This window comes from Aquila chrysaetos, chromosome 2 (assembly GCF_900496995.4).
Source record: "Aquila chrysaetos chrysaetos chromosome 2, bAquChr1.4, whole genome shotgun sequence".
Classification (NCBI taxonomy): domain Eukaryota; kingdom Metazoa; phylum Chordata; class Aves; order Accipitriformes; family Accipitridae; genus Aquila; species Aquila chrysaetos.
The window spans coordinates 24,924,859-24,945,483 of record NC_044005.1 but is presented as its reverse complement, the minus strand read 5'-3'; the positions used below and the strand labels follow the sequence as shown (position 1 = coordinate 24,945,483).

Genomic DNA, 20,625 nt, shown 5'->3' with positions numbered 1-20,625 from the left:
GCCATTGAATTTCCTTGGCCACATTGTTCCTCTTACGTGCTCAAGCATAATTCAGCCTTGCTGTGCACTAAAGCACAAACCTACCACATTGTAAAATCAGCTCTATTCTAGTGATGGGTAAGGCAGTGCTCCTATTTGATCAGGAAGCACTTTCAGTATAAATATCTGAGAGCTTTTTCTTTAGGACCTGGAGAATCCCAAAGCATTCTTAGGCCATATGTAGAAGTCATTAACTGAAATGCAAGCATCCTTGAGACTGAAAGTGGCTGATGTTTAATAGTGTACAGTAGTACTAAAAAAAAAAAAAAAGGCACTTCAAGACTTAAGGCAAGAATTACTTTATCTCTGCCTATCAGTTTTATTCCTATAATTTCTTTAAATTACTTATGGTGGGATTTTTTTTAGGATAGCACAGCTAAGTAACCTCTTTATCCTGTGTGTTAGCTGAAGTGTCAGCTTCCTTTTGCATTATGCAGCTTCCTTGCGTGCTGTACAAAGTTAAGCTTTCAGCTTTTGAAGTCTGCTGCTCAATGACCTGTGTGCTGGACAACATGATAGCTGACACACTAACCTGTTTTGTGTTTCGATGTGTCTTGTAGGACCATTGGTTTTGGCAAAGAATTTTGTGGGTAATCATCTGGGAGAACCTAAGAGTGTCTGAAATGTCAGATGAGCTCATGGAATTAAAAGCTCCACACCATACACCCCTTCTTTTTTGCATGTGATGGTCTGCTTTATTTTTATCGCTCTTTTGCAACTGCTGCATTTCTGATTTTTTGGGAACAACAGGCAGCTCTTCATTGATCTTGAAGGTCTGCTCAGATCTGTAGCGGCAGCTTGTGTTTCCCTGGAAGGTATTCAGTAAAGCCAGAAACCTTCTTACTGCCTGGTGTGTAAAATCTGTTCTGGGTTGATGTGCTACATGCAACGGTGAGAAGAATGAGGTTTCGGGATAATGACATTATACCAATATATTCATTCATTTTTCACAGAGTATCTTTAGCTCTCGTGCTAACTGCAGCTATCATCGCCATCTTTTATGTAACAACAGGGTCTTTTCCTCTACCACCAGCTCAAAAAAGGGGTTGGTGAGAGGGCCTGGGAGAAAAGGTACAAAAGGTAGGAAAGTGGTTAAGGCTTAAATGGTCCTTGTGTCAGTGTTGGGTCAGGCTACCAAACATTCTGAAAAGACAAAGTCAATTCTCAGAAGGGACTTCATTTTGGGGGCACACTTCTACTGGAAGCTTGCAGGCAAGTCTGCCACCTACTTTGGGCCTTGCTCTCTCCACCCAGAAAGTAGGCACATGGTATTCATCTGTTTGCGATGAGAGTATAAAATTCAACTATGTCTTGCAGAGCACTCTGAAGTAGCAGGTGGAGGCCACTGGAGGTGAGAAAAGCATTAGAAACTGAGGAAAAGCAGCCCTGTATTACGACCTGGTTCTCTTTAGTCTCTAGCTCAACAGCCTATGGGCTGTGGTTGGCAATTTTTATACAGCTCCTGAGTTTGAGTAATACAGGCTACTTCCATTTCTGTGTCAGACATACACATCTTGAGAGAAAAGATGTCTGCACCGTGGTGTGTATGCAAGTTGGAGGATGGAAGAAGTTGTTCCAGGTGACCTTCTCTCCCTTCTTGAAAGTAAACCAATTTAAACTTCAGGTCAGCTCCTCCTTGATTCTAGACTTCTAAAATCAATTCTTTTTGCTGAGCACTTCATTCCTGGCCTTACTACTAGATGAATGGATCAGTTTATTCCATCCACAAAAGTCAAGACTGACTGACTCACTGCTTTTTCGTTACTGGTCCTGGAAGAAGTTAGGCAGATTCTGTGGAGTTTAAAGATGTTGCCCTAAATATTAATGAGTACTTCCTGCATTTTTTCACCTCTTTATTAATTTGCCACATGTTCTCCTGTGTTTTCCTTTTTTTGGACATCCTTATATTGCTTACTATGGGCACTAGAGCTATCTGAAATTCAGCTGCACTTTCTAAATACTCACGTTCACCATATCCTGCCCCCAGCCAAACAAACCTAACAGTAGTGGTTGAAGAACATTGTATTTCTTCTACAAGGCAGTTTTCTGTGTGCTTTAGAGATGTGGCTTCTTCCTTTCCTTTTCACCTTTCCTCACCTGTTCCACTGATAACAGCTTCTCACAAAGGAGAGTGATTATTATTAAACTGGCTGACACTGTTCCAGATGTTTTGGGACTTTTTTTTGCCCTAACTTAATCTTCTTTCAGATTCTGCAGTAAAATCATAATCTTGTGCTACTTTCCATGAAATAGTATAGTTAACCTTTGGAATTCACTGGTGCATGAAAAGCATGAATGACACATACAGGCTGGATAATCAGAAATGCATTTTGCATACTAAGTGGTATGTGGAAAAAAGAAAATCTAATCTCATGCTTAAAATCTCACAGCAGGATAATGTCAGAAAGGATTTCACCCTTCATCTGCTCAGTAGTGAAACTTCAAATCTGGTGATACTTCACTTTCTCTGTGGAATCAAAGGTTGTCCATTGAGGACTGAAGCGTTAATTTACTCCATGATGGTTTGACAGCTTTCTTGTTCTTTCTGCTTTTGTATTGCATTGTTGTAGTGCTACTGGAATTACAGAACGAATAAGTTTTCCTCCAGCTCAGCTACAAAGATGAGGAGCAGGGCAGTTAGGAAAAGCGCTTGTTTGTTACACAGAAATTACTTTGTTAGAATGTGTGTTGAAGATGATGTATGGAGAAATGCATTCTTCTCCTCTTTCCACCCCTCCCCCGTTTCTTCTGCATTTTCTTTAGAGAACTCTGGGGATTTTATGGCTCTATGTAGTAGAACAGTTCCAGAAGTGGGAAGAAAAATCTGACAAGCTCAAAAAGGAAGGTAATTGCCATGTTGAGTCATTCATGGGCTGCAAAACAATAGCAAAGATTCAAAATGTTAAACTTCATAGGAACCATAGGAAATGGCATCTGTACATGCCAGTTCTAGTTTATTGGGTTGTAAATGTAAAAGGAGACACTGGGAGAAAGGGAGAGCTATCAATCTCTCTTCAACATCAGCTGTGATATTAGAACTTTTTAAGAACAGAAGGTTATAAAGGTGTGTATGCACTTCTTAATTACCCATCTTTTGAGCAATGAGGTCAGTGATTTGGTATTTTGTTGTTCCCATTGTGCTGTATAATAGAAATATGTAACGTTCAGTGGCAAGGGATTCAGGAGCTGCTGCTTGTACTCCCATCTTTGTCTTCTGCTTTTTCCATACTGAAAGAGAAAACATAGAATCAAGGTGTAACAGATCAAAAATCTGTGTGGCTTCCCTATGAACTGGACTCCATTAAAAAAACAAACAAACAAAAAAAACCCTGTGCCTAAATGGAAGAGCATCAGTGGTATTGTTCTGGTTTGCTTTTTTATGCTCTACAATTTTCAGAAAGTGTACTTGGATATTCAATCAGACTTGGTAGATTTATGATTCTGTTTTGCCATGTGGACTGATTTGACCACAGATAACAAGATCATTCCCACCTAGGTGAAAGAGTGACCTTGTACTACTGTCATTTCTTTTGATTGCTCTGATGAAAACTGATGAAGATTATATGGGTTTAAAGCCTTGGGTGTCTCTTTGCCTGTTGATGCAAGTTTTCTGAAGGTGGTGTTGAAATCCATGTGCAGGCAACAGCTTGTGAGGGGGCAAGGCTTTACTGTCAGTTTACACCCAGTGTCAAGTTCAGTTCTTGGGATAAACAGAGGTTGTCATCTTCCAGAGTTACCAGTCCCCTATGGCTTTCTGGCAATAAATCCACTTTGGACAAAAAGCCAGGGCAATCTGTGCTTTCATGAGAGATAGAAGATTTAAGTTCAGCTCCAGAGCCTGGATGTAGAAACAAAAGAAAAATATTATTGACTAATATGCTGGAAGTCAAATAGATTTTTTTTTTTGTTTGTTTGTTACTTAAATGGATTCTAAGTATTTCTCAAATGAGACAAAATCTGTCTGAATTTTTTTTTCTTCTCTTTCTACTATCTGTAAATTGCATGACCTCCTGTGTGCATGTGTGAATGAATTCACATTCCCTATCTCTTGTCTGTCGTTTTGTTATCTGTTGCTTGGTCGGGTTAAGGTAGCCATGTCCCTCTGTGTCTTTGTTCCTTATGTTGTCATTCCTGCATGCATTGATTATGCATGTTGGCTGTGATACTGTCCTGGTTTCGGCTGGGATAGAGTTAATTTTCTTTCTAGTAGCTGGTATAGTGTTACGTTCTGGGTTCAGTATGAGAAGAATGTTGATAACACTGATGTTTTCAATTGTTGCTAAGTAATGTTTAGTCTAAGTCAAGGATTTTTTTCAGCTTCTCATGCCCAGCCAGCAAGAAGGGTGGAGGGGCACAAGAAGTTGGGAGGGGACACAGCCAGGGCAGCTGACCCAAACTGGCCAAAGGGGTATTCCATACCATGGGATGTCATGTCCTGTATATAAACTGTGGGAAGTTGGCCTGGAGGGATTGCTGCTTGGGATCTAACTGGGCATCGGTCAGCGGGTGGTGAGCAATTGCATTGTGCATCACTTGTTTTGTATATTCCAATCCTTTTATTATTGTTACTGTCATTGTATTATTGTTGTTATTATCATTACTAGTTTCTTCCTTTCTGTTCTATTAAACTGTTCTTCTCTCAACCCACGAGTTTTACCTTTTTTTTTCCTGATTCTCTCCCCCATCCCACTGGGTGGCGGGGAGTGAGTGAGCAGCTGCATGGTGCTTAGTTGCTGGCTGGGGTTAAACCATGACAGATACCAATTGCTTTTATTTATTTTAAGTGATGTGACCCTGGTTTATCTGCCTTTATACTAGCCTGTTGTTTATTGGGTTTGCTTTTTTGGTTTGTTTCGTTATTTATTTTTTGCTAACAAAGTTGAGTTGACTAAAGCTGACCTGCAAGGTAGAGAAGATTCTTCTTCCCCATTACTGGTTTGAACTGAAACATGCTTTTATGTAACATTTGGTGCCTTTTACTAGATGCAGTCACACCTCTGAGACAAGAACAGAGTGACAAACCCCAGTCCCTCTGGAGGGGATATCTGGGTTGAAGAAGGACATGGCAAACAATGGAGGTGTTTTTGTTGATGTGGGGGGCTTGACTGTATCAATCTCTGAATATCCATAAGAGCACAGGTTGATTTCCTGGAATGCTTAATGGTTGTTCAGGCAAATAGCTGCTGTGTATAGAGGCACAAGGAGGCCCTCAGAGCTTTACAAAACAAAAAGCTGACTTGGATTCTTCAGTACTGATCTTAAGGAGTGAGACCAGAAGGTAAAAGCTATTTTTTTAACCTAGACTTTAAAACAAAAAAAACAAACAAACCAAAACCGAAACCCCACAGAAATAACTTTCTGGAATCTCAGTTAAAAAAAAAACCAAAAAACAAACAACACAAACCAAAAAACAAACAAAACCCCAAACCCAACCTATTATCTACAAATTCCCTTAGTAGTTAGATGGCATTTTACAAGCTGTAATTGATCAAACATGAGTGGTCATGCCTGATCCTGTTGTATTTACTAATTTTTGTACCTTTTATAGGTCTTTTTTAGAACCTTTTACTGGATAGTCTCTGACTTTTTACAAAGCAGTTAGGACCCTTTAATGATGTTGATCCTCACGTGACATTCTTACTGACATCTTTTATTACTATGGCCTGCTAAGTAAAAAGGGATCAATCAATGATGTTCGAGGTTGCCAAAAGGTTGAGGACTATGTGGATGCTGTTAAAATACTAAAGATACTTGAGTGAAAGCCATTAAAGAGACTGAGAGTAGCTTCAGTAGAAAAGTGGGGGAAAATTGGGAGAAACCAATGAAGATGGCTCAAAGAGGAGAGGTCAGATAGTAATTGAGAACATGCCACTTTAATTACAGAGAGATGATGGGGTAAAGAGTGCTGACAGAAAACCAGTTTGATGAAGGCTAGTTCTTAGGAGATGTATAAGAAGGAAGGTTTAATGGAACAACTAGATACAAATACCCTATTTCCCTGGGACGTAAGTGAGGAAACCTGCTTATTAGAAACTAATAGGACTTTGATATTAGTACAACTGGAGAGATGTTTTCCATGGTGTTGAAAGTCTATCCCTTTAAACATGATAGTGAAAGTATACTTTCCAACTCATCTAGAGAGACTGCAATATAACGTATAGATTAATTTGTTCCTGAATGTTGTGGAATTTTAAGAAAATGCTCCTCCTTTTTAATGGAAAAGGAGAGAATGGTCTTGGGTATATCAGAGGGGGGAATCAGAGGCATTGAACAATGTGTCTCTCTTTAACAGTCCTGAAGCCACAGGTGATATCTGTTATGGTATCAGCTTAATCACCTTGCAATTTCGTGTCTAAGCCACAGGTTTAGTCTAAGGTTTTGTTGTAGGAGAAAACATGTAGAGTGTTCCTGTTTCACTCTCTGAGATAGACAAGACTTCCCAACATTTTACGTATTACTGGAATTAAGTTTCTGTGGCTTTAATCATGTGCTTCATAAATTTCTTTTCTATTCACCATGTTTTCTGTGAAAACCTGGTGACGTTGCGGACCTGAACTAATGCAATAGATGAAATTTTCAAATTAAAATATTCCTGTTCCGTATTCCAGGTGTAGGCAGGTAGCAATTACCTTTGCTTCAGAATATCAGCTGTGTTTTTAGGTAGGGTTTGGCATTCTATGGCTCAGTAGAAAAGGATAAAAATATTTATGGAGGAACCAAGAAGATTTTAATGGGTAAACAGTTTATTATTAACAGTTGTTAATAGACAGAAGCATATTAGGAGGCACCCTCTTACCCAACAGATAAAGATACTGGCAGCCTGAGATAATTTTAGCCATTGAATGTATATGAAACACTGAATCTGAAAGATTTGACAGCCCAGAGGTAGGCAGAAGTTAGTGGGATGTATTGTGCTCTATGCATGTGGAGCATCTGACTGTGACCATGTTTTGTTGGCATCTCTGGCCTATTCCCAACTAAAAAATTGACGTACTCTGTTTTACAGAGATTAAGGATTTAGAGAGTATTAGATGCGGCCTCTAGGGGATTTCCGAAGTTTATGTAAATGAGAGTGGTAAAGGATGACATTTGAAAGAATAGGAAGGATATGTGGCCTGGGACTGATGTGGGGAGAAAAAGCATCCTGGAAGTACACTGAGGTGTAAATAACTTGAGGATTAAGGTGTTCTGTGCCATGCATTCAAACTGTGGCAGGTAATTTGGGACGTGGACTTGTGTTAGATGTCAGCAAGTACCCTGTCTCTCTGGCTGCAGCCGGTGTTGTTCTCTCTAGTCACTTGTGTGTCCATCAGAATTCAGAATACATGCTGAGGAGCTCCTGCTTGACTCTTGATGTCCATCGAAGTGGATGCAGTATGAAGAAGAGCTCCCAGAACAGACAGATTTGTTTGATTTGGTTTTTCCAGAGCCCTCGGAACCTAAATGCTTGTCACAGCTGTGAAGATTATTCCAGCTCAAGCTCATATTTTTACAGCGGTCTTAACCCTATAGGAATATTTGCCCTTCAGATGGAGACACCTGATCACATTGAAGCCTAAGGAGAAACTTTTGTCTTGAGGACATAATGTGGATTATTGGCTTTTCAGGAAATCAGCCTTTGCTAAATAGGTTTGGCTATTTCAGAATAGACCATGAGGCCCGGTACTTTTGTACCGCTGTGACTTGTAGTGGGGAAAGGTGTTTTTCCAATTGACTATATTTTCCTTTGTCACATACAGCCCCTTCAGTTTTTCCTTTCTGCTTTCAGTTTTTGTGTCTGAATGTCTGGATACTGTTTACTTTCTCTATTTCATTTGCATCTCCCTGTCCCTTATCTCATCTCTGGTCCAGCCATACTCCCTTTTTTGCAGTTGACTTTTTGTTGTATTGTTGCCTTTTTTTTTTTGTTGTTCTTCCCTCACCAGCATATGTATGAGCACTTTGCTCAAGACATTTTAGGTTGCTTAGAGATGGGGAGTGGCAGGGTGACAAGAAGGAGGAAGATAGGTATATGCCAGGTTCCATGGAGGGGAAAAAAAACCCTACCACCTTGTAGATCCATCCTCTGTGGTTTGCCATTGCTGCTGATTCCCTTCTCCTTTCACCTTGAGGTAAATGTGCTTCCTATGGGAGACTTGCATATTTGTTATTTTAGCTAGTCCCAGTCCCTGAAATTTTTAGACCAGCCACATGTTTAAAACAGAAGGACTTGGTATCATAACTGACGTCAGGTGAGTGAAGAGTTCAGGTTCTGTTGAGGCACTGTAATAAACAGCTGTATTTTCAGAGGACTGCAGAATGCTGGCTTTTGAGTTACTTCTGACAATGGGTAACTTTAAATATGGAACCTGCCAGATGTCTAACCTTATTTAGGCGATGAAAGGGATGATGAGTTCTTAACAAAATCTGGAACTGAGAGAGCTCATAGAGCTGGCCTTGCAATCCTTGAAAATCCATTTTTATTTTTTGGTTCTAGTTTGCTAAGTTAAAGTTACTCTGTGATATTCCTGCTTTCTATTACCTGTGACTCAAAATACAGGATCTAACTTTCTGAATCGTGCACTGAACTTTGACTGTACTTTAGTTTCTTAGGTTTGTGCAAAGTAAGTGTCAACATGCCACCATTGGTGTTTGACAGTTACAGCATATGAGATATGGTCCATCCAGTGAAGTGGTGGTTCCATGAGATTCAGTCTCAATTTTGGTCACACTTTACTCAGAAAAAATATTCTTTTCCACATTATTCTAAAATTGGAAAACTTAGCTGGATTAACTTCATTTGCTCCTTAACCTGCACTAAGAGTAAGTCCTGGAATAGGTTTTTATATTCTACCTAGCGCATATGGTTTCCAAGACCTGACACCTCTCTGAGCTGTACTGGGCCTGTACATTGAATTAAAAAAAGCAGACTATTGCTGGTTATGAAAGAGGATTGCTGACAGAAGTAGATTGTAGATTTATCATAGGTATAAATTGCCCATCATAACATCTGACTGGTAGTGGTAGAGATATTTTAGTGCTTGATGGCATTTGCAATTTAGGAACTGTAGGACAAAAGAAGAACTTTATTCTGCAAAGACAGTAAAGATGTCTTGCATGTGTTACTTTCCTATCTCTTCTTAACCTCTTTGAAGGTACAAGAAAAAAAGATGGGAGCATTTAGGGAGATGGAGATTGAAAACAGACCCATGGTGCCATTGAACCTTGCCTGTTGCAGATCTTCAACTTACTGAGAAAATAATGTTAACACAAATGGTAGATTCCTTTCAATAGGAGTGAATTTTTGATATGTGAAGGAAGGTGTTATGTGCAAGACCAAGAGTGGTTTGCTTAGCTTAATGCTTATCACTAGTTACAATTAAAGCACGAGGCAGTTGTGTTATAATCCTGCAGCTGTTGTACAAAGAAACTGATTCCTCATGTAACTTGGCATAATGATAAACACAATACTGTCTTTTATTCCTAAAGTTCCTTTCTCTGCAAAGAGCTTTCAAATGACACAGCAGGAATGGCTTCTCTTGCCAGTGAAACGTGCCCACCTGTGGGATGAAACATGGCAGTTTTAGCAAGGCGCAGCAGTAGAATTCAAATTTTTTTTAGTTTTAGGGCAAAGACAAACCTTCCGTACAGCTGAAATTGCAGGAAAGAACGAGACAAAGTAGTTTTTCCAAGCAGAATATGGATAAGAGATCTGGCTACTGTACTCGTCTAAGGTGATTTTTCTTCAACTACTTAGTGGTAAAACTAATAAACAAACCATACATCTAGCTAGGTGACTTGGAAGAAAAGTGTAAATACTGGACTTCTTCCCAGGGAGGGAGACTCAACAAGATCTCAGATCCTGTAAATCCTTAGATACTGAGCTGTTCCAGTAAAAATTAGAGATGCAGAAATAAAGATCAAATGGACGTTGTTGAAAAATTCTGCTTTGCCATCTCATATTCCTAAGGAGCTGCCTCTGTTGGTAGGCTTAGTCTGGACAGGAGGAGACAGAGCAAGTCACGCTTCTGCTAGTGGGGATGCTTTTCTGCACTGGGGACTTCTCCACTTTTATTCTGTATGTACTACCTACTCACTCCCCTTCCCACTGTGCATGTGGCATGAAGAAGACAATGTGCCAAGCCCAGCTACAGACAGACAACAAAACCAAGGCCTTTGAACAAAAATGCGCTCAACGGAAATAGCAAGTGTTGTCAGTGTCTTGGAAATTTAAGGGGAAAATTAAAGTCAGCATGCATATTTTATTAATTAAAAGCATAGTGTGATTTATCAGATGTATCTCAGATTATTATATGAAGACTAGTTCTGAAACTTTGCTCTTACTGTGGCTGCTGTAAGTGTTGCCAAAGGAATGAGGTTAAAAGTAGACCTGAACCCTGATGACATTGGTAATTTAGAACCAGTTCTGCTGCTGTATATGTAAATTGTTTGTTGTCTTTTCTTTCCTTGTTCGTTAACACTAAAGGGCATGTGTGTGGTAACACAATCTTCATGTTTTATAAGCCTTCCTGTGCTTCTGTCGCTTTTCTCCCTAATCCTAATCCCCTGTGACATCCCTGTTAGTTGCTCTGAACAAAATTTTGTTGCCACAGATGGAGGATTATGACATCAGGCAAGGGCTGTAAACAGCAGGAGTAGATGAACTCTTAAAGATCCTTTTACCACGCAAATGGCCGATAGTACTAAGGACTGAGGCAAAGCATAATACCCAGTATCTATGCTGTGCTATCACAACTGACTCTGAAGATGCATATCAGGCTTTGAGCTTCCTTGTGGTATTGTCAGGCTTTCAAAATTCCTCATCATTGTGGGTTTTTTTTCTTTTTCTTTTTTTTTCCTCTGGCTGCTTTGAAAGTATTGTTTCCATCTTCACAGTTGGTTTCTGTAAAATACAATTCAGAAACCACAATACTGGTCATGAATTCAAGTCCTTTGGCTCTCTGGACTCTCTCACTACAAGCACCTCAAGCCACAGGTACTAGGCCTCATGCAGTCTTATTCCTTGAGTAGAGTACCAGTCCTTTCTCTTGTGGCACCTAGACAAAGGATATCCCCATTAGATGATGCCCGTTGTCAAGTCCAGTTTCTCATTAAAGTGCTCTTAGAAGAGTAAAAGAAGAGAGGAGAAATATGGTCATTGAAAATGATGTTCTGCTTTGCTTCTATGTAATGGTGTTTACAGTTGATGCTGTAGCAAGTTTGCATAGTCATAATTGCTTTCTGTTTTCTTTTTTAAATATAACTTGTTTATACCTCTAGCAATATTGGCATTCATATTTAGTGTTAGAGGTTAGATAATAGTGTAGTAAGGTACAGGAGAGGTATCGGTTCCTTATCCCTTATCCTCGGATCACTCAGACATTTTAGGCAAAATGACAGTTAACGTTCTATTTGAGATTGTTAAATGTCCTCCCTTCTTTTGCTGGGCCAGACTAAGTCTGAAGCAAGTCTCAGACCCCCAGCCTGATGCATGTGTATCTATATAGTTATATCCATGTCTTCTATGGGTGTAAAGGCAGGAGGGAAGCGTGTACATACATGTGCCTACCAGCCCACCCTGTAAAGTTTGTCAGCACTGTTGTAATTCTAGAAGTGATCTGTTAACTTCATGCTGTGCCAGTGAGAGCACTGGGATTTGTACAGCTGCAAATGAGAGTCAGGTGGGTGGGAAGAAGAGGCGGAGGGGAGGAGAAAAGTGTTGAAAAATGCTGCTCAACTTTCATTCAGTATGGTAACACACGGTTTTCTTGCTGTGGCTGCTGCCGCTGCCTCTTTTCAATATGTGAATTTTCTTTCAGTGATTTTGTTGTCTGCTTTTGTTATCCACACTTATGTTTCTACCTAGAGGTTTGGGGTTTTTTGTTTGTGTGGTTTTTTTTTGGTTTTTTGTTTTTTTTTTTTTAAACAACATAACAGATTGTGGAAGAAACTCAGGTTTTTGTTAATGTTCAGTTAAACTCTCTGCCTACTGAGAGTCACATGGTCCCTCTCATTGCAGGAGAGATGTAAAGAAACACAAATAGCTAAAAAGCTACTGAAATTCACCCATTCTGTTCTTGCAGTGGGGAAAGATGATCTGGTGGGAAGAACAGGAACGCTGCACCAAAGCTGTAAGGGTCCGTTCCTGGCTTGGTCTTTGAATTGTTGGGAGGATCATGGCATGATGTGGGTTCTGCAAAGGCTTGTAAATATGGAAGTGCCCAGATGCACAATCTGAATATCAAAGATGCTGTATAACTATGGGACTCGGTGAAATCACTGTGGGTGGTGTCAGATGGCGGTTGAGAGGTTTCATTTTGGGTTAAAACATTTGAAAATGCTGTCTCCACTTTGGTGTGTCCTGTCTCATCTGTGATGTACAGATGGTGGTTCTGATGTGATGAAGAGTAGGATGAGCCTCATGGACTTGCTGTTGCTAACAAAGACTGTGACAGAAGATGCTGGGATGGGTAGAACAGTTGTTGCTTTATCCTTATGCTGTTGTCCTAGACTGGAAGTGGTTAACATACTGGTCTCAGGCAGCCTAGCCAGTAGATCCTCTACTCTGTTATCTACTCTATTTCTTTTGTTTCTTTTTCTTTTCCAACAAGTGCAGGATATAGAATGGTAGGTATGTCAACTATAGTTCTACGTTTTATTTGAAGTACTGCACAATAGGAGCAGCATACCTTTGTCTAGAATGCTGAAGATAAAATACTTTCCCAGGAAGCAACTTCTGAATTCATGTTCTTATAATCAATGGCTTGCAGCTTCAAGTCTGCTCTCAGGTGATGCAGAATCCAGCTACCTTCTTGTGGATGACATACTAGCTGTCATACAGAGTCCTTCTGATCTGAAGATCACTTTTTTGCCTGTTGCAAGGTTTATCTGAGTAGGATAGCAACTGTTAGCTCCAAATCACAGAACAATGAAAGGCTGTTCTGTTAGTAGTAGCTGCTTCCATCTCTGCTTCCCCTAAAGGCTGTGGAAACCAGTCTGGAATAGAGACATGTTGTGGACCAATGTCATGCCTTTCTGGGGACTTTATTGACATATTTCCAGAGGAACCTATGTAATGGGACTGGTCAGAGTCTTTGGGTTTTTTTTGTTCATTTGGGTTTGTTTTTCTTAACCTATAAAGGAAAGTTGTAGCCAACTGAGGCTTCAAAACTTCAGTTTCAATTCACATATCAGTGTTCTTTGGGTAGGATGAAGCATTGTTCATGGGCCTGTTTCTTAGCCTTCATTTCTACAAGGGGATCAAACTTCCAGGGAAGCACAGCAACATGGCAGTGTTTGTTATCCTTGCATCACACCTTATTTTCCAGTAAATTTTTTTGAGCAAGCACCAAACATGAGTCGGGCCTGCCTAAGAGGGAGTATGTTGCTCTTCACTCTTCCTCTTTGCTCTGTGTTACAGTTTGCTGTTTTGTCGTGGAGTGTACAGTTGTCATTGTGCTCTTTTTACCTGAGTTTCTTGCATGTCCAAGAATCAAGAAGTGTTTGGTTAGTGCTTTATTTCTTCTGCATGAGGATCCTGATAGTAATGGTAATGATGAATGGGAGCTTTTGTGGACCTGACTAAAATGATTCTCTCAGCTTTGTTTCACCCTTTTCTTGTCATATCTTCTTCAGGACCAAGCACTACCTGCCAGGAAGATTCCTGTGCGAATCAGGGCATCTGTAATCAGCAGTGGGAAGGCTTCACCTGTGATTGCTCCATGACTTCATATTCTGGGAGCCAGTGTAATGACCGTAAGTAGGCTTTTCTATTGGATTGGTGAGCTGAGAGTTCTGATGGATGGGAGCACAGAGAACATGTGATTAGTTTTACTTTCAATTGAAATACAACTTTCCCAGTGTCAAAGCCAACCTTTGTTTCCTGGAAGGTTTCTTTGAAGCATACAGCAGGTTAGATACAGCAGGTTATATTTTTTCTGTTTCCTTGTTAAAACAAAAATAGGCAATTTGGTATGCAGGTTTTTTTTTTTTTCTTTGTTTCAAAAGCTAACTCAACTAGACCAATGATGCCAGTTGATGTTAATGGGATTCCTGGTTTAGAGAAACCAGGAATGACTTTTATATATTGCGTGTAATATTTACACAGGTAAAAAAAGGCTAGATTTTGGGTACTGAATTACGCTTTGAGGTTTTCATTCAAACCTTGATGCCAAAGGCATGGAATCCACGTAAAACTGCTGAGCAGTGTTCTGGATTGTCTTCTGAATTACTAACTGTATGCTAAGATGAAAATTGGGTACTGTTTGCTAGAACGTTCAGTTAAAACCAGGTGGTCAATTAAACATACAGCAACAGTGTTGTGCTTCTTGGCATATTGATTTGCTTCATCTCAAAACATTGGATGTTCTTCTTGGCTGATTACTATTAAGATCTCTGATGAAATAATTGAACAAAACCCTGAAGCCTTCCTTTAGGGGGAAGATAATCAGCTTTCAGGCATTCCCTCTACTCATCCTGATATGGCCTTTGCTTCTGCCTGGAGAGAGCAGATCAGCTCTACTCTCTCTCCACTTCTATTATTCAAGGTGACAGTTAGTCCTCTTCTTCCTCCCTGCTTCGAGGCAGGGAACAAGGGAGCACATTGTAAGTAAAACAGTAGGCTTCAATAATTTGGTTCCTTGTGTGTGTAAATTTTAAGACCAGAAAAGAGTCTTAGAGTCTGCTCCGACCACCTGCATCTCACAAGCTGCTGCTCTTCATTAAGGGTATTTGCGGTAGACTGTATTAATGGTACCAGCAAGGTCCACACAACATTAGTTGCCACAGCACTGTCATATCTACAACCCTTCTCCTAGAAGTTTGAGATGTGGGTGAATTGACGGCACATATGACAAGCTGTTTAACACGCGGTGACAATCTGTTTCTGCTGAAGGCCAAAAAGCCTGCCTTTCTGAGTCACTGATAAAATGTGGTGTTATCTGTGTTGGTCTCCCCTTTCTCCCAGCATAGTTCTCCCAAACAGGTATTGGAAAGGCCCATCAGCATTTGTATTTTGATAGAGACTGTATAAGAAGGGTACTACAGACACAGATTTACTGGCTGTAACGCCACATCTGGTTTTGGGTTGTTTTGGAATCCAGAATGACTCCTTTGGGTCCAGAAGAAACATTTCATATTGGAGCCACAAGATCTGGCTCCGATTTTCTGCATCCTTGTTCCGGTTTGCTTTTGTCAATTGGACACCCAGTTTCCCATTCTCGCGCTACTCCTTCAATTATTCCGTTTAGACTTGCTAAGCATAGCAGGTTATAAACCTGTTGTGTAAAAGAAATGCTACTTTGAATCCTGTTGGGCTACATTTAAGTACATGTTCAGGAAATCTCTAAAGAGATTATTGATACTGTCTGTTTTGTTTCTAATGTGCTGGGCTTCACAGCTTCAGAACGTCACAGTGCCCTTGTTATACTGTTGCTAATGTCTTAGAGCAGGCACTGAAGTGTCAGGAAGCCAGGTTCCTGTGTCTGTAATTGTGGATTCCTTGCTGCTTTTTGAGCTGACAGCTGGAAACCATGCAGAGCGGAGATGGGGGTTTGATATGAGTGGGGGTAATGTGGGCAATGTAGTAGCCAGCCTCCCAGTGTCAGGCCTGGCTGGTGACTTAGAAATGCTCACAGGAGGATGTGCATTTCAAAATGGTCTGGAAAGGTAAGTCATGTGGACTCCTGGAACACGACGAGACTTCAGCCAGGATCTTCAAAAAGTGCGTATAACATCTTCTTGTGTTGGTGTGGGTTTTTTGGGGTTTTTTTTTTTTTAGTCTTTGCTATGTATCAGGACATTTAAGACATAGTTCTACTCCCAGTTGCCTAATGAAGTTATAAAGCGTTGCAGGCTGTGGAGAGGGAGAAGGTTTCCTTCCTGTTCCTCTCTGTTAGATGTGGTTTCTACTATACCTGAGTCTAATGGAAGTACAGACACTTGTAAGTTAATTGAATTAAATGTTCTTTAGACTGGATTTTAGTGCAAGTACAGGCAGGGGGAGATAACCTCTGTGTAACCTGAAGCCTTGCTATTATTTAGAAATGCATCAGGCTTTTTGGTAGAACTTTTTTCTGCGACAGGAGTCTAATTTTATTAATTTAGTAGATGGCTATTTCTATTTTATAAGTGAATTGTGGTCTCCCACTGATGTAAATATAGAAGTCAATACAAGAGGTCTAGATTTACACAATGGAAATAGTAGCAAAAGGAGGACTTACTGAATGTATTTTGTCTTTCTATTTCTGTTAATCAACTCAAGTGTCCACACTGGAAAATTTGTGTTTCCGTGTGTTTGATGCAGAATATTTCTGTGCCTCTGAGATAGAAAAATGGCATGTCTGGTATTCTCTTCAATTATTCTTGATGATCTCTTTAGATCATCCCCAATTAAATATTGATAAGTGTGATTTGTTATTTGCTAGTGTAAACTTTGCAAAGTCATTCAGTCTTAGCAATACTCAAGAAAGCTTGGTGCACCAATACTTTTTTGTTTAGTTACAGCTAGCTCCATGGCACGATTCAGACCCCCAGCTGGTAGATGGACTGTATTACCTCTCCCTTGGTATTTTGCGTTTTTCACCATCCGGGTGAATTTTTGTCTAGATGTCATGACCTCCCTTTAATGTCAATGCCAGCATGCTCAGCTTGATTTACTTAAAGAAACTCTCTTCATTGTTCATGTTTAGTTATCACCCATTCATTTCTAATGTGCCCAGCTTATCACTTACTGAGTCAGAGAGCAAGAGGTTGCTAGTGTATAGAAAATAAATCTGCATAGACTTCATTACTCATGCATGGCTAAACCAGTCAGCTGTTTAAATATCAGCACACTTAGGGATTTGCCTTTCATACTGCAGAGACATCCACCCTACATGAAGCAAGAGTCACCTCTGATTTATCTTGAGTGAATCATACTTCATTACAGCAGGTCGGGCACCCTGCCTACTACTTACTTCCCTCCTCATGCTTTGCCCTCGCTTACTCGGTGTTCTTTTACGTACCCTCTACTATAACTAGTGTTTTCTAGCTGATGGCTCACTTTCAGTTCCTACCCTAAGCCTTTGTCTTCTGTCTCTGAATGACCTTATCGTCTGAGAATTGGGATAAAAGAGGAGGGAAATGTAACTGTGTACTTTAGTACATGTTGTAATTTGTAGCATTGTGGTTTGGGTTGTGAACACTGCTGTTACCCTTCTTATCACTGTTTACTTTCGTTTGTGCTGCAGCTCCAAGAACTGTAACATCTTCAGGGCAAGGATCTAGTGCTACTTCTTATTAAAGCACCGTGCACTTTTCTGATGCTTAGTAATAACCCACTACATAATTGCTTTAGCACTTGAGTGGTTTAAGAATGTATTTTGCCTTTCTTTGTACTGAAAGGCATTTCCCCTCCTTTGAGTAACAGCTGTAAAACATCATAGAATCTATGATTGTATATCAGGCTGCAGATCAAGAGCTTGCTTGCCCCATGTTCCCTTTGGGATTCATCCAGGATGGGTAGTGTTGTCAACATTGGGGGAGGAATTTGGCTGTCCCTGTTTTGGGTGAGAAAGAGGGAATTTGAGTGACAGGTGCTTTTTGGAATTGCTTCTTCTGCACCTTTCAACTTCTCAAGGTGCCCTGACAGAAAAGTGTTTCCTTTTTTTCAATTGTGAAAGCTAGCCAACTTTATCCTTTTGTAATCCCCAAAATGTAGCTAGGTCTCTAGTGAGTAATTTAATTACAATTGCTTCAACAGCTTGGCAGAAGGAGCATTTAGGATGAGAGCTGCAATCAGTCACTGATATCTGTGCACACCTGGCTGCTGTCAGCACATAAGCTATGGTCCAGCCGTGCTACAGACTTCAATAGGAGAGAGACTTTTTACAGGTGGCAGTGATTATAGCTTCTGTTATCAACCTTTGAGCAGTTCAAGCAGTTGCTTAATTCTCTTCCTGACACTGCTCAGCAGCTATGTCATTTTCATAAACATGTCAAAGAAGGCTCTTGCCATGATTTTGTTCCTTGTGATCTCTGCTCTCTTTGACAGTATTTTTTTACGTGATACTTTTTGGTAGTCATGGCAATAGTTATCACTTTTCATGTTATAAGTATCTGAGTGAGTGGTACTGTGTTCTGGGTGTTTTGCCCCATGAAAGAGCTGGCCTCTGAAACGGTTCCTTCAGTAATGGCACACCCAGGGTGTGATCTCTGTTAAGACATTGATGTAAGTTGACAGCAGTAACAGAAATGTGGTACAGCAAAATAGGATTGTCTGTTCTGTCACCCCAAGCTCTATTTGCCAATGATGATCTCTAACTACATCTTTCCACTAAATGTAAGTTAATAAATTAAGTGTTCTAAATTGTCAGGTGTAACAAGGATTTGATTAATTTTAAATGTAGCTTTTTCCTTGTAATACCCTGCACATGTATTGCCTCAATTGCATTGCCTAAATACTCTAGATTAATATCACACCAGCTATGGTTTCATCAGTATGAGGTATTCTGGGTGCCACATGGTATGCAGATGGTACCTGTACTTTTGCAGAGAAGGGAAAAACCCTTGTAAAAGTCTGTTAATCTTGCAGCTGTTGCTGTTGATCTGCAACAGGATATGCCAGTCACCAATCCAGGCGAAAGTACAGCTGGCTTTGATTGTTGTCTCCATACCCCTATGAATCTGCCATAACTGGCACTACAGATTATGAAAATGTGATTCCCATGTTGGGCCTAACGTCCTGGATGGAAGTTCTGGCTTGCAATAATCTTTAGTCCATTTTTTGCCCCAACTGGGTTTTGTGTGCTCTCCCATCTTTGCAGTACCCAACTGAGTGAGACATTAGTGCTTTTAAGCCATTGCTTAAAGTCTGATGCATGATAGGTAGGGTGTAATGGTGTTAATGAGGTGGGATAAGGTTCACTTAGTGCTTTCCCAGACAGCATGGAGTTTTCTGTTGTAGTACACACTGTATTGCCTTCTTATTCCTGTAGGGTCCTCAAGATGATTGTTTATTTTCCAGGCTGACTGCTTAGAAAACAGTTTGCAAAGAGGAGCCTGCATTAATGGGTGAGAACAGATACATGGAGATTGAAGTTACTCTTTGTATTTTATGGACTAGACTTTGTTTGCAGTAACACTTAGTTATAAATACAAAATAATTTCTTTGATTTCAATGACGTAAGTCAAGATTTATGCCAGTATTGGCAGATCAAAATCTGGTGTGTGACTCTGAATCCACATATCAAATATGCCTAATTATTTTGTACTTAAGATTTATATAGGGTTTTTTATACCTTAGACTGAAAGCTAGCTTTAAGATTAGTCACTAGCAGGGACAAATGTATGTCATGAAATATTTACATGGCGCAGGTAGCTGAGAGAATGCCAGCATGCAGATGGATGCAGGCAGTGCTAGAATTTTTAAATTTTTTTTTCTTCTTGGTGGCTTTTGAACCTTCAAGCCTGGGGCTACATAAGGGAGGAGGCTGGGGTGAGCAGGGAGAGAGAGAGAGACATCTTGTATACTTGTCCTGTTTTTTGCAATGGAAATTATTAACAGAAAAACAATGGCAGGAGGACTTGGAGGTCCTGAAGGAGATTCTTGTTCACTATCCAGGCTGCCTAATGTGCTAATTATTGCCTGTCATTGGAAGAAGGCTACCTATTGATCTCCAGTGGAGTTTAACTGCATATAGGGACATATCTTTATTATGTTGCAATCTTGTTACCCAGGAGCTGGTATAGTAATCTCAGTTGTGGAACACTGGGGATTAGATGCAAAACCTTAATTACAGTTATCTTAATAATGATCCCCAAGGGGCAGATTGAAACTGGCTGCTTGGGTACCTGTGAATCAAGCTTTGCGGGGGTGAGGATTTTTTGGTGGATTTGATTTATCTTTGTGGAGGTGCTTCACTGCATACTGACATCCGAGGCCTGTGCAAACACTGGGAGTGGAGCCTGGGATTTCGGTTGTCTTTTGCCGTCCTTAGAGATTTTGGGCCACAAAGGAATTTCTCTGATTGTGGAACAAAATAGGCTTTTCAGTAAAAAAACCAAGAATAATCAAATACCATTAATTCTATTGAGGTGTAAGTGTTAACTGAAACCCCACTTAGCTAATGGGTGTCCACAGAAGAAAAAGCTTCCAAATCTGTGAATGTTAGTTCATTTCAAACTCTTGGGTACATGCAGAACTGGTGAAATTTCTTCATGGGTAGTAATTTAATCAGTGAAAACTGCACATTTAGGGCAAGCAAAACTTTGCATATTTCAGTCAAAATTTTAGAATAGTGCTGAACAGAAAAAAAATGAAGGAGGAATAAAAAAAGTGGGATGTGGTTGATTTCATCATTTTCAAAACCAAGTTCAGGATTCATTGGCTGCATCCAAATGATGAATTTATCTTGAAAATCAGCAGAGATTGCTTAAAAACCTGAGAAAGAAGACAATTAATTTTAATTTCAAAGTGTTGACTAAGTTAGTTCATCCTCCTCTGTCTAGAGGTTATGATTTATTCAGTCACTCTGCTGTGACTCTCTGAGGCTCTTCCCAGACCTCTGTGTTGGAGATGAGCAGTGTGGGATTGTGGTGGCCTCCCTGGCCTGGGAGATGCCTTTCAGG

General features: G+C 40.2%; 1 protein-coding gene across 41 annotated transcripts in view; it reads left to right on the top strand.

Annotated features, from left to right (window-relative positions):
* NRXN3 (neurexin 3) overlaps positions 1-20,625 on the top strand; it is a 1,038,943-nt gene that overhangs the window by 473,265 nt on the left and 545,053 nt on the right. For all 41 annotated transcript variants that reach the window (XM_030007362.2, XM_030007358.2, XM_030007356.2 and 38 more), the window contains one exon: positions 13,654-13,773. In XM_030007362.2, coding sequence (XP_029863222.1) covers positions 13,654-13,773 — 120 coding nt within the window. The remainder of the gene's footprint in view (positions 1-13,653; positions 13,774-20,625) is intronic.